General features: G+C 38.5%; 1 protein-coding gene across 1 annotated transcript in view; it reads right to left on the bottom strand.

Annotated features, from left to right (window-relative positions):
• ITGA11 (integrin subunit alpha 11) overlaps positions 1 to 13,565 on the bottom strand; it is a 218,526-nt gene that overhangs the window by 67,137 nt on the left and 137,824 nt on the right. The window contains exon 11 of the mRNA XM_074234488.1: positions 2,647 to 2,791. Within this exon, the coding sequence (XP_074090589.1) occupies positions 2,647 to 2,791 (145 nt within the window). The remainder of the gene's footprint in view (positions 1 to 2,646; positions 2,792 to 13,565) is intronic.

A 13,565-nucleotide genomic window follows, 5' to 3' on the forward strand; every position in this document is an offset into this window, starting at 1 on the left:
TGAGGGAATGAGCAAGTCCATCAAGGTTGATCATTGCCCCTATGTTGCTGTTAGGGTGTACAATGTACTTCTGGTTTTGCTAATATCAGTTCATGCAAATCCCCCCAGGCGTCCCTGAATTCCCATCCCTCCTGGTTTCTAACAGAACAATAGTGTTCCATGACATACATATACCACAGTTTGTTAAGCCATACCCCAGCTGAAGGACATTTACTTGATTTCCAATTCTTTGCCACAACAAACAGGGCTGCTATGAATATTTTTTGTATCAGTGATGTTTTTACCCTTTTTCTTCATCTCTTTAGGGTATAGAACTAGTAATGGTATTGATGGATCAAAGGGTATGCACATTTTTGTTGCCCTTTGGGCATAATTCTAAATTACTCTCCAGAAAGGTAAATCCAGGAATTCTTAAAAAGCTTTTGTGGAAGTACATCATTGGAGCAAGGGTTTAGGGGTTTCCTACCCACCACTCAGTAGCTTTGTCCTTCTTTTGCATATACTCCTTAGACCACCCAAGGTAAGAGGGGACGGGGCACCGAAAACCCAGGTCTGATCTTCCTTATGAGGTTGAAACAGCAGCTAGTTTTACTTACCACATTCCAACTAAGGGGGGGGAGTACAGGTCAATACTAACTGAGCAAAATGGAATGGCCCATCTCACTTATTTCACCCATAGGAAAAATTGGCCTATATATTTAAGGACAAAGTCTGGGAAGTTATGCCAGAATCTAAGTTGGGAAAGCAACCTCAGGACATAAAGCCCTCTTGTAATTCATTGGTTTCCAAGTCATTAAGTCCTTTTGCTGACATAGATCGGATTTGACAGTTACCTGGTGGGATCTCTGACCTTAAAAATTGGATCCTGTTTCCTGGGAGAGAGGGAGAAGGTGACTCAGAGGTGTGAGTGGGGTGGGGAGGGACAGGGAAGATGGAGAACTCAACACATCTGCCTTAAGTGGAAGCTGGAACCACTCCTTCTGTCTATGCCCAGAGCATTTTCCTCTTAAACTTTTTCTTCCTGAAGTGTGGAGGAATAATTTGACCATGTCCTGTTTCTGTAGAGCCTGATTTTCAGAAAAACCCAAACAGTACCCTCTCTGGGGATTCTTAAAGTTGGATGGGCTAGGCCAACCTCCTTTCACTGAGAGAATGTCATTTCCTCAGCATCTCCTGTCTAGAGAGGGAGGTTCAGAAAAGTGACAGGTTAAATAGTGGAAGACCTGGTGGATGTCTTTGAATCCCACTTCCTCTCCAGCATCCATAGCAAAAAAACCCTGAACTGAGAGTCAAAAGACTTGGGTTTTAGTCCTACCTGAGCCTACCCTCTTTTAGTCTTAATTTCCTCATCTACAAAACAAGGAATTTGAACTGCATCATTCATATATATATGATTCCTCCAAGCTCGAAGAATCCTTGATTCTCATGAGTAGATGCTTGGTAAATAAGTATTAATTTTGCTATTATTTTGGGGGTGCCTATAATTGATCAGAAAGAGCATGAAATTTTGAGTCAGAAGACCTAAATGATGACTGCCACTTACTAGTCATAAGACTGTGGACAAGTCTCTTTCCCTCTCTGTGCCTTAGTTGCTTCACCTGTAAAAGGGGATAGTAATACTTGCCCTAGCTATTCCACCAGGTGTGATGAAGATCAAATGAAATAACTTAGGCAAAATACTTTTTGAATTGTAAAACACTTTACAAATGGTATTATTTTTGCTATTTTATTTTAAGGTGCCATCCTCCTTCAACTTCTAATGTGACTTTTAGTTTCTGAGTCTGCCAATCCAACGTGACTTTTATGCCTCTCCTTCTGAGCATACTTTCTTCAAATGCTTATTTAGTTCTGATACTATTTCAGGGGTCCTGGGGTTAGAGGTACAAGGAAAAGGTGTAGACCATGCCTCCTGAGAAGGTAAGGTCTAAAGGAGGAGAGGGAAAAAACAAGCTGACTAACTTAAAATGGATATACCTATAAGCTATATCTTTATCATTCAGGGTAATGGATATGAGGTGGGAAGGAAACAGAAGAGACAGATAATATAAAATAATTGATGACATCAAATCTTGTATACTTGGCTTCAGATTACAGACACCAGAAACTGACATATTGACATCTAACCCTGTCCTGGCTCATCTCTATTGATAAAAATGAGAAAGTTTTAGAAATAGGAATATGTGGATTAATCTGTTCTTAAATAATTGAGTGAATGTAATACTATTAAAGATTTAATGGGGGCTAATATCAGACCCAAAGAACAATTAGTAAATTCACCAATTGTGTTTCTACTTGTCTTTATTTTCACAAAGCTCTTCATAAGAGGTTATTTCTGCCTTGACTGTAGTGACTAGTCAAGGAAACCATACAATTTTTTGGATTTTTACACCAAGTTCAGCAAATGCTTTATGTGCAAAAATTTCTGATGAGGGCAAAATATTTTAGATAATTGACCTTGAAAATAAAAGTGTGAAGAGAAACATAATTTATTGCTAATTGTTCTTTCTTGATGTGAACTTTAGGTAAATACCAGTGTATTGAAATTGCTTTAAAGGCAATAAAAAAGTTCTGGTTTCCCTTAGTAACTCCTAAGTAACTCTGCCTTTCACCTTTCCAGAGATGGTCATTTACATTTTGTGACCTTACCCAGATATGCTCCATGGTTCTTCAGCTCTTCAGGGAATTCCTTTAAATATGACTCTCGGTGAGGAATGACTTTTCCACCACTAGTCTCCTTCAGCACAGCTCCATTCCAGTCATATGCACCAACTGCTCCTAACAAAATCCCATCCTAGGAAGGAAAAAAGGGAGATCCAAAACAATCCATGTGATTTCTCAAATGAAAAGCTCTAAATAAAAGGAAATGGTATTGCTAGTGTCTCCATCTCATTGTTTTTTGAGCTCTAAGCCTTATTTCTGATCATTAATTCACTGGAGGTCTTCTTACCTTGCCCTGTGAAGTTAAGTGAAAGTGATTTTAATAACGGAATTTTAGGAAGGAGATTCAACAAATAACTGCTTCTAAAACAACCTCTGGCCAACTGTGAAATTTCAAGATACAAATTCCTCCAGGAGCTGTTTCCCACTCTGTTGCTATCTACCTTTATGAGCTTGGGCAAATCATTTAAACTCTCTGGACCTCAGTTTCTTCACTTGAAAAATGAGATTGGACAGATGGCTCTGAGCCCCCTTTACCATTTGATCTTATGACTGCCATTGCCTTACACATGGAATGACACTCCCTTTAGTAGTTATAAATCCAGCCTGTATATCTTCATTTTTTGTTTTATTAGTATACCTAACATTTTTGTCTTCTTTTCTTCCAAGGGCAGGGATTGCTATGCCTTCCAAAGACTGGGAGTCCCCTGAAGTGTCCACTTCTATTTCTGCACATTCGTGTTTTGGTTCAGGGTTCATTTCAGTGACAGGCAGTGAGATAGGTTCTAGTTTCTCAAAGGAGAGTTTCTATGCAGGGTTGTGGGTGAATGTATAAACTGAGGGTAAATCACACTATCCCCTTATTTCACTTTATCCTTACCCCTACTTTTTGACTCTAGATGAAATCAGAAACTAGAAAGAGCAACTTCTAAGAGGGAAGAGATGTCATAATAAGACTTGGGGAAGGCACTGGCATTAATATAATTAGGAAATTTAATTAGTGTGATTGGTGATTCCTTTGCTACTTATGTTTTTTTTTAAATTTTTATTAATTTATTTTGAATTTTACAATTTTCCCCCTTATCTCACTTCCCTCCCCCACCCCCCACAGAAGGCAGTCTATTAGTCTTTACATTGTTTCCTTGGTATATATTGATCTAAATTGAATGTGATAAGAGAGAAATCACATCCTTAAGACAAAAAAATAAAGTATAAGAGATAGCAAAATGACATAATAAGACAATGTTTTTTTAAAATTAAAGTTAACAGTCTGGTCTTTGTTTACAAACTCCATAATTCTTTCTCTGGATACAGATGGTATTCTCCATCACAGATACCCCAAAATTGTGCCTGATTGTTGCACTGATGGAATGAGCAAATCCATTAAGGTTGATCATCACCCTCATGTTGCTGTTAGGGTGTACAATATTCTTCTGGTTCTGCTCATTTCACTCAACATTAGTTCATGCAAATCCTTCAGAGCTTCTATGAATTCCCATCCATCCTGGTTTCTAATAGAACAATAGTGTTCCATAAAGTACATATAACCACAATTTGTCCAGTCATTCCCCAATTGGTAGACATTCACTTAACTTCCAATTCTTTGCCACCACAAACAGGGCTGTTATAAATATTTGTGTACAAGTGATGTTTTAACCCTTTTTCATTATCTCTTCAGGATATAGACCCAGTAGTGTGTTGGATCAAAGGGTACGTACATTTTTGTTGCCCTTTGCTACTTATGGTTTTAATGAGCTACTTGAGGCCTTGAGGTTAAATGACCCATCCAGTGTCACATACCCAGTATATTTGAGTTGGAACTCAAATCCAGGTCTTTATCACTCTGAGACCAGATTTCTAACTACTTTGCCACAATGTCTCATGGAAGATGCCTTTTCTCAACTCTTCTCTGGGGTAAGATTTATTGAATTTGAATTATATAATTTAATATAAAATGACTTTCCCAAGATTAAAAAAATAACCAAAGAATTTGAAATCAGAACCTCTGACTTCAAATTCAGGAATCTTTTTTACTAAAACAACAACTTCTCCATACAAAGATCCCTTCCCCCTTTTTGTATTGGAATGGTTTCAACAATCCCATGAGTTGTTTAGTTCAGGAACTATTATCACCATTTAATAAATAAGGAAATTGAGGTTCAGGGAAGTTTAGAGATTGGCCCACAGTCATATAATGTCAGAATTTGACCTAGGAACTAGATGATCTAGTTCTAATGCTATATGATTCTTGCTTTCCCTGTCTTGAAATATTCAATGCTCTCTTGAGATCTTGTAAGGATATTCAGCCAGGTTATAGCTGATTACAGGTTACAGATTAATATAAGACCATCACATCCTCCTAGATACATAGTGTAAAACTGGACAGGAAAAGAATTCTTCTAATGTTCTCTAATATCAGATAGATCCTATTTTCCATCTTCCATATAAAACTCTGTTCACCCCCTCTCTGCCCACTGAGTGAAAGGTGCAACTGTGGATCAATCTGCTTTACTTTAGAAAGATGACACAATTTTGGCTGTACCTCTCTGAGCCTTGCGGCACATCCTGAAGAAGGATTGATTCAAACCAGGAGTTTGCAAGCCAACTGGGACCTCCACTCTCCTTAGGCCCTGGGAGATTTGGGAATTCCATCTGAAAAATGTTGGCAGCTTGAAGGGGTCTGGTAACAGTGGCTTCCAAAGCACATGTCTCCTTGGCAATAGGAACAGAGCCAGCCTTGGTGCTAACTCTGTGATTGTAGAGGCTAGGGAAGATCCTTCTGTGGCCAGAATACCTCCCCATCTCTGGTTGATATTGCAGTCTCTATTACTTTAGCTTCAGACTTTGATTTCCACCAAAATGCAAATCCCCTCTTGGGGGGTGGGCATTTTAAGTTATCAGTTATTGACAGTTGTTATCAGTTACTGACATCTTTGAACAACTGAGTTCATTACAGTCCTATTTTAGAGTAAGGGTCCTTAATTTTTGTGTGATGAGGACTCCTTTTCAGTGTGGCAAAACCTATGGACTGCTTCTCAGAATATTGTTTTCAAATACATAAAATATATAAGATTATAAAGGAAATCAGTTACATAGAAAGACAGTTACATACATTTTATTTATTTATTTAGGTTTTTGTAAGGCAGTGAGGTTAAATCACTTGCCCAAGGTCACCTAGCTAAGTAATTATTACGTGTCTGAGGTGAGATTTGAACTTGGGTCCTCCTGACTCCAGGGTCAGTGCTCTATCCACTGCACCACCAGCTGCTCCAGTTATTTACATTTTTTAAAAAAGTTCAAAAACCCTAATTCAGAACTCCTGCACTAGAAGAAGCTTTAAATGGAAGAGGATCTTCCAGAGGACAGTGGATACCTGGTAATCTATGTGGGTGTTGAAGGGATATAGGAGGTCAATAAAAACAAACTCCATTGACTTCACAATTTTACTCTAGTCAAGGGAGACACATATATTTTATGTTTAGAAAAATAGGATGGGGAGTGACTGGTGACTGGGTGCTAAAATCTTGATAAATGAAGTCAGGAGTGTCAACACATTCAAAATATCCATTGCTGGCCTTCTGGGAGGGAACATTTAAAATCTGAGGTTTTCTGCTATTCCTGATTGAGGCCACTTTTACTTCCCCTTCTCCCTGCCCCCCCCCCCCCACTCTTCTAGTGAGGCCAGGAAATTCTTGTTGGGTTGCCTTTCCCAGGGGAGTTCTTATGGTCAAAAATAAGAAAATTCAACTGGAAAGTTGTTTGGTTGACTTGTTGACAGATCAAGAGTTCTGGGAATCTGTTCCCCAGTCTATCTTGGAGAGGAATGGAAGAGATGAGTATTCTAATGAGATCTCTAGCCTTGGCTATTTTACTGATAATTGGATTAGCTGTCCTATCAATGAGATGGAAATGGAGAGGCAGTAGATTTTCTTTGGAGGGTGAGTATAAATGTCTAATCTCAGCATTATAAAACTGTCTGGTTTTCCCAATCAAAGAAATACCTTTATTGAGCATTTACTAGGTGCCTGGATACTCTCATGGGTATATTAGAAGTGATAAAATGGGTCAAGAATGAAAAAAGAAAAGTGTCCTCCTTTGAGGTTGAGGTGAAAGGGAGCCAGAGGGAGTTTGGACTGTGTTCTGTAACTAAGCAGTAAGATATCATCTATCCAGAGGTTCAAAATTCTGGAAAGTTATTGTATTGTAGAGTTATTGTATTGAATTATTGAGTTATTGAGCATTGTTCCCAATGTGCACACCAGGATCATGGGACTGTGGGACTGAGTGTTAGATCAGAGCTTAGGGACCACTCAGTTCACCTCCTCCCCTTATTTTATAGAAAACAGGTTAAGTTGTCCGGTCGCACAGGTGGAAAATAACCAGAATGGAAATTCAAACTCAGTTCCTTTTATCTAAATCCATTTCTTTTCCTTCCAACTGTATTAGCTACCTATAGAATTATTTGATGAGTGTTGAAAAGCAGCCCTGCCTCCCAAATAGTTCTCCCATTGGCCTTCCCTAATGCTTGAAGCACCAAAAGCACTTCTTTAGAGTAAGGTCATTTGTATCTATGAAAGACATTTTCCAAAACAAAGGAAGGAACAATATATTAACAATTTGTCAAGATTAATTTTCAGAAAACTGTTACCTACTGAGCAGACTACAAAACCATGAAGGAATGAGACCTAGAATAAATGAATTTTTATGGGCTTGTATAAGAATAAGGAGCTACTCTAGTTCACTCTCTTCTAGAGAACTGATGTTAGGGGATGGGTGGATGGTGGATTGATTTTTGGGAACAAGAAGAAATTGTGCATAAATGTACTACTGGACTGTATGCAATTCTGGGAAGTTGTAGCAATTAAGGTAATGGCATATTCATCAAATTTGCAGATGGCATAAAGCTGAGAAGAATATCTAACATATTGGATGACTAAATCACAATTCAAAATGATCTTGACAGGCAAGAATATGGAATTAACTCCAATAAAATGAAGTCTAATAAGGATAAATGGAAGGTCTCATGCTTGGAATAAAAAAAAATAAACTTCACATGTACTAGAATAATATTTGACATTTACTCAGCACATTATGGATACATATTCTTGTCTGAGCCTCATTACAACTCTTCAAAATAAGTATTATTATTATCATCATTTTAAGAGGAAGAAACTGAGGCTAGATATTATTCAGTCAGTTTTCAGTCATGTCCAAACTTTTGTCCAACCCCATTTAAGGTTTTCTTGACAAAGAAACCACTAGAGTGGTTTTCTATTTCCTTTTCCAGTTCATTCATTTTACAAATGAGAAACCTGAGGCAAATAGGGTTAAGTCATTTGTCAGGCTCATTCAGCAAGTAAGTATCTGAGGACAGAATGAGTCTTCTTGACTCCAGGTCTGACACTATATCTTCTTACTGTGTCACCTCACTGCCCAGGAAATTGAGAAACAAGAGAGGTTAAATGGTTGGCTCAAGCTGACAAAGCTAGTAAATATTACAGGCAGGACCTGAACTCAGATCTTTCCAATTGTAGCACCCCACCAAGCTGCCTCTCACAAGATGGAGAAAGCATAGCTAGGTAATAGCTCCCCTAGAGAAAGATCTGAGGACTACATTCAGTTTCATTTTGTTTACAGGGTGACCAGGCCACCAAGAGAATGAATGCAATCTTAGGCTGCATTATAATGTTTAGGACTTGGGAGCTGATAATAGTGGTCACTTGCCTGTAAGACCAAACTGGGAGTATTGTGTTTCATTTTGGATCATATTTTAGGAAGGACATTTATAAACTGAAGAGGGTTCACAGGAAGGCAACTAAGATGGTAATGAGACCTGAGTTCATCCACTTGAGGGTAAGTTCACAGAACTAATGTGCTGAGTCTGGAGAAGGGAAGACTTAGGATATGAAATCTGTTCTTTTAGTTTCTGAAAGACTTATGCAAAAGAAGGGTCAGATTTGTTCTGTTTGACTTCCAAACTCAAACTAATAGCATTGAGTGGAAGAAAATTCAGGCTTAACTTAAGGAAAACCTTGCTAGAACCCCTAAAACAAGAGTGGGATGAACTGACACAGGAGATGAGAGCTTCCTCCTTATTAGAAGTCTTCAAGCAAACACACTTGTCAAGCAGATGATAGAAGGTATTGTTGTTCAGGTGTGCTAAATGGTCTTGGGCTAAATGTGCCCAATTTTGAGATCCAGTGATTCTGATAAGGGAAGGGGAGAGCACATATATCCTTTTCTTTGTTGAGATGATGCCATTGAACTGTAAGAGTGAGGAATGGAGGAGGATGATGATGATGATGATGATGATAGTGTTTGTCCTTCATTTTTGAAGAAGACCACAACATCAGGGAGGTGATGCCTTAACAAGCACATGATTGGATTTGGAGTGAGGGGGTTGTTGTGCTAAGTCACCAGCTTCGCTTTCTTCTCTGAAGTCATCTGGGTCCAGTGGACAGATATGAATCAGAATGACTAGAGATGGCCCTGGATGCGAGGCAATCAGGATTAAGTGACTTGTTCAAGGTAACACAGTAACACAGTTCAAGGTAATACAGACAAGGGATTCAAACTCCAGTCCTGATTCCAAAGTCAGTGCTCTATCCACTGTGTCACCTCCGATTTAGGATGGGAAAAATAAACAAACAGTGGATTTGGAATCAGAAAATCTGGGGAATTGCCTGTATAATTTTGGGTAAGCATTTTACTTTCTATGGGTCTTTGTTTCTAAAGTTGTAAAATGAGAAAGTCAGATTAGATAGTGGTATAAAACTCAAATGGGAATGGGTTGCCATGGGCTGCACTCAGAAAACCAAAAATAAACATTATCTATGTTATGTTTTAATTATTAAAAAAATTTCCCAATTACATTTTAATTTGTTTTTGGACTTACTCTTTTGCATGTCCCAAGGCAGAATTTGGCACCTCTGATCTAGTGGATTTCTCCCTTCCAATTCTACCAAGTGTATAATCAATCCCATCAGACTTCATTATCCACCTGTTGATTGCATTCTTCTGTTTAGGGATTCCTAACCAGGAGCATTTATTGAAATGGAGTGGGGAAGGAAAACAATTTAATAAGTTCCTACTATGGACTAAGTATTATCTTCTTTAATCTAGCAACTCTGGAAGGTAGGTGTTATTATTAATCTAATTTTATGGATGAGGAAACTGAGCAAGCAGGTAAAGTGACTTGCCCAGGATCACACAGCTAGAAAGTGTCAGGGCCTACATTTGAATGGAAATCTTCCTGACTCCAGGTCCAGCACTGTGTCATAAAGCAGTATATATGAGAAACAGTAAGAAGGGCAACTAGATAGTACAATGTTTAGAGCATTGGCCTGGGAATCAGGAAACCTTATCTTCTGAGTTCAATCCAGCTTTGGATACTTGCTAGCTGTGTGACCCCAGGCAAGTCACTTAACCCTGTCTGCCTCAGTTTTCTCATCTGTAAAATAAGCTTGAGAAGGAAATGGCAAACTACTCTAGTATCTTTGCCAAAAATACTCAAATGAGTCTGAAAAGTTAGACAGAAAAACAGCTGATTGACTGGATCATCATGTACGTTTTTGGTTTCGCACCAGGTTGTGAAGAGTTTAAATGATAAATCAGAGGGATTAATTTTTAAAGTTCTTTTCATTTTTAATGTTCTATTAGTTACTGATTCCAATGGGAGAAGTTAAGGGGGGAGGGTGAATGTGTTGCAATTTGGCTATTATTTGTGAAGCTGTTAAATAATTTCCTTTTAACTACGAGTTTAACTTAGACTCAGCTATGTTTATCCGCCCATGACATGGTGTCCATAAATCTCTATTATCACACAAACTCATCAGAAGAGGGAAGCTTGTTTTATGAGGATGGATTTTTGTCCCAGATGCTAATGATTAATTGGTTGGGAAAAGGACCATTTTTCTAAACAAGCTGATGATTAGGTCAGTTTTAGCCCATTCAGAATTCATCATTGTCTTCCACATAAATGTGAAATAGGCAAAGCTTTGGAACCCTCCAGTTCTCAGATCATCACAGCACCCCTTCTCACCTCCTGGTCCCCATTCTGATTTCATACTTGTTTATACCTGCTATCTGAGAACTAATGGAACTCTCCTGGGACCATTTAAAAACTTCAGTTCCATAATGGTGGAAATGAGAAGCAGCAACAGGGAAAGGGCCTCTGATGGGCCTTAGTACCTTTGGGTGACATACATTTCTGGGCATGGTCAGTGTGGACATTTGTTTTGTATAACTATATTTGTTACAATTTTTTTTTAACTTGAGAGTATCCATCTTAAATTGGGAAGGAGAAAAATAATAAATGCTCTTAGTAGGAAAAAAGAATAAAAGAAAATACAAATAAATAAACATCCTGCTGTGAATTGGATTTAGTCACCAGGACATGCCTGTCATTGTTCCTCTTTTCAAAGAGGACTCATGACATCATGGGGTGGTCTTGACTTGGCCTGAATTGGATTTAAGTGAGGCAGAACTGTGCAAAATCATCAGCCTTACTTTCTCTTCCAGAGTCATCAAAGTCCAGTAGCAAAACAAAAATCAAGATGACTGGTAATGACCTATATTACAGTGGTTAGACTTGGCATCTTTGATGCCAAGCTTAGACAGAACCAAGCTCTAAGCACAGTGATTGCTTCAGTCATCATGGTCCTTTGGAACATTCTGTTATTATCTGTCCATTCTTTGGGGGAAGGTCTTTACATGATTAAGGTAGACATCTCCTTAATTCATTCTTGAGTTTGAGATCTGACAATTACCCTTGACCTGGTTTAGCCAATCTGCTGAAAGTTTACCAGGGTGAGTGTGGGTAAAAAGGTAAACACCAAGGGTTAATAAGTAGCCCTGAAAAGAACTGGGCAAGTCCTCACATCAGAGGTGCTACAATTTGGGGTTGTAATTTTGAGGTTGAAGAAGATTTGCCTTCCTTTTTACTCTCCTATTTCTCCTCCCACCTTAACCCCACCCCCTCATTCTGGTCCCTCTCTCAACTAGTCAGTAAAGTAGATAAAACACTGAACCTAAAGTCTAGCTGGCCTGGGTTCAAATTCAGCCTCAGATACTTCCTGGCAGAGCAAATCACTTGACCTCTGTCTGCCTCAGTTTCTGCATCTATTAAGTGGGGATAATAGCAGCCCCTACCTCCTAGGGTTGTTGTGAGGATCAAATGAGATAATAATTTGTAAAATGCTATGCAAGTTGGCTATCCATCTCCTATCTTCATGTCTTTGCAAAGGCTGCCACCCCCCATGCCAGGAATGTATTCTCACGTTATCACTGCCTAGTTGCACATTTTCAGCATTTTGTTTTATTCCACTCCCCCTTCCCCCACTTGCTAGGACCTTTCCAAGATTACCTCGTATCTATTTTGAATATTTTCTATTATTTCATAATATTTCCACTGACCTGATTATAAGCATCTTGAGGTTAATAGCAGTTTCCTACTATTTTTGTGTTTCTGAAATTTTCTGGTTCTTAAATGTTGTTGTTTGTCCTTTGTTCTTGAAGAAGACCATGATAGGGAGGGGTGCCATTACATTCAAGTGAGTTGGATTTAAGGGGGGGGCTGTCCTAAACCACCAACCTCACTTTCTCCTCCAGAGCTATCAGGGTTCAGTGGCCAGATATGGAACAGGATGACTGGAGGTGGCCCTGGATGCAGTGGGAGACCTTATATGTTTATTGATTGATTGATTATGTCAGATGATATATAGTATCCTTGATGGATGAACATTCTGATTTTACCTGAATACTTCTAATTGGGAAACAGTTTAGGATAGTACAAGATGGCCCAAATAATCTAGTGTTGGATGTTCTGGCTCCTAGTAATCAACTTGTTATTTTTTTCAAATGCTAACAAACTATTTGTTTAATATTCTGTTCCAGAATTATATTAGAGATCGACACCAAGTTGAGGGTAATTTAAAGGATCAACGCTTTTTTCTTTAATTGGTACTTTCCCCCTCCTATTCTGAGTAATTTCTTAAAGATGAACTACAGTGGACTTGAGCTCATAAAAAGATTACAAGCAGGGCCCCTGAGATTGTAAATTCTCTCATATGCAAATTCCTTCAGAGGTCTGAGATTTAATTCCCCTGGAAATGGAAATTTAGAGTCATTCAAAGTGCCTCGAGGACAATTTACTATACTCTCTTCTATCTTGGGCTACAATGTCTTCTTGTGTCAGTCCATATTTCATTTATAGTTTGAAGACTGTTCTTGTTGGAAAAAAATAAAAATAGGAGCAGAGTAGTTCTACCTTCTTTCTATAGTTGTTAGCCTTGATGGCAGGTACTGTATTTTGTCTCTTTTCCTTTCCTGTGCATTTAAGCACATTGTCCATTATATAGGAGGTGCTTGATAAATAGTAACAATACTGATTGATTAAAGGAAACAATGTTTGTGAAAGTGCTTTGTAACAAATAAGGTGCGTTACAAATATAAGGCATGTATGTCCCACTTGTATTATAATTCTAACCACCTCTCTATCGTACTTATTAATCCTTCCATAAGGAAATCAGCCTTTTTTTGTTGTACTTAACATTATTTAAGAGCTGTCTGAGGCTCTAGTTAGGTTCCAAATAGAAGCAGTTTCAGAATCCTTTAATGCATTTCCAGGAATTCATTTCAAGAGTGCATCTCTCAATCATTTCCAATGAAGATAGGGGTTGTTGGCTTAGCCAAAGGATAGATATGTTCAGGCTCATATTTTCCCTCTGACCAGAGCCAAAAACCCTAGATTTCCCACTGGTCTATCTAGATTCTTCTCTTGGGTTACTAAGCCAAGTGGATATTTGAGAAGCTGACATTCTAGTGTTAGGAAATGCATTTAAAGAGCAGGCAGAATAGCTGGGTTGCTTATGTGGTACAATTTGAGGAGTGCTAAAAATACCTTCTCT

This window comes from Macrotis lagotis, chromosome 4 (assembly GCF_037893015.1).
Source record: "Macrotis lagotis isolate mMagLag1 chromosome 4, bilby.v1.9.chrom.fasta, whole genome shotgun sequence".
Lineage (NCBI taxonomy): Eukaryota > Metazoa > Chordata > Mammalia > Peramelemorphia > Peramelidae > Macrotis > Macrotis lagotis.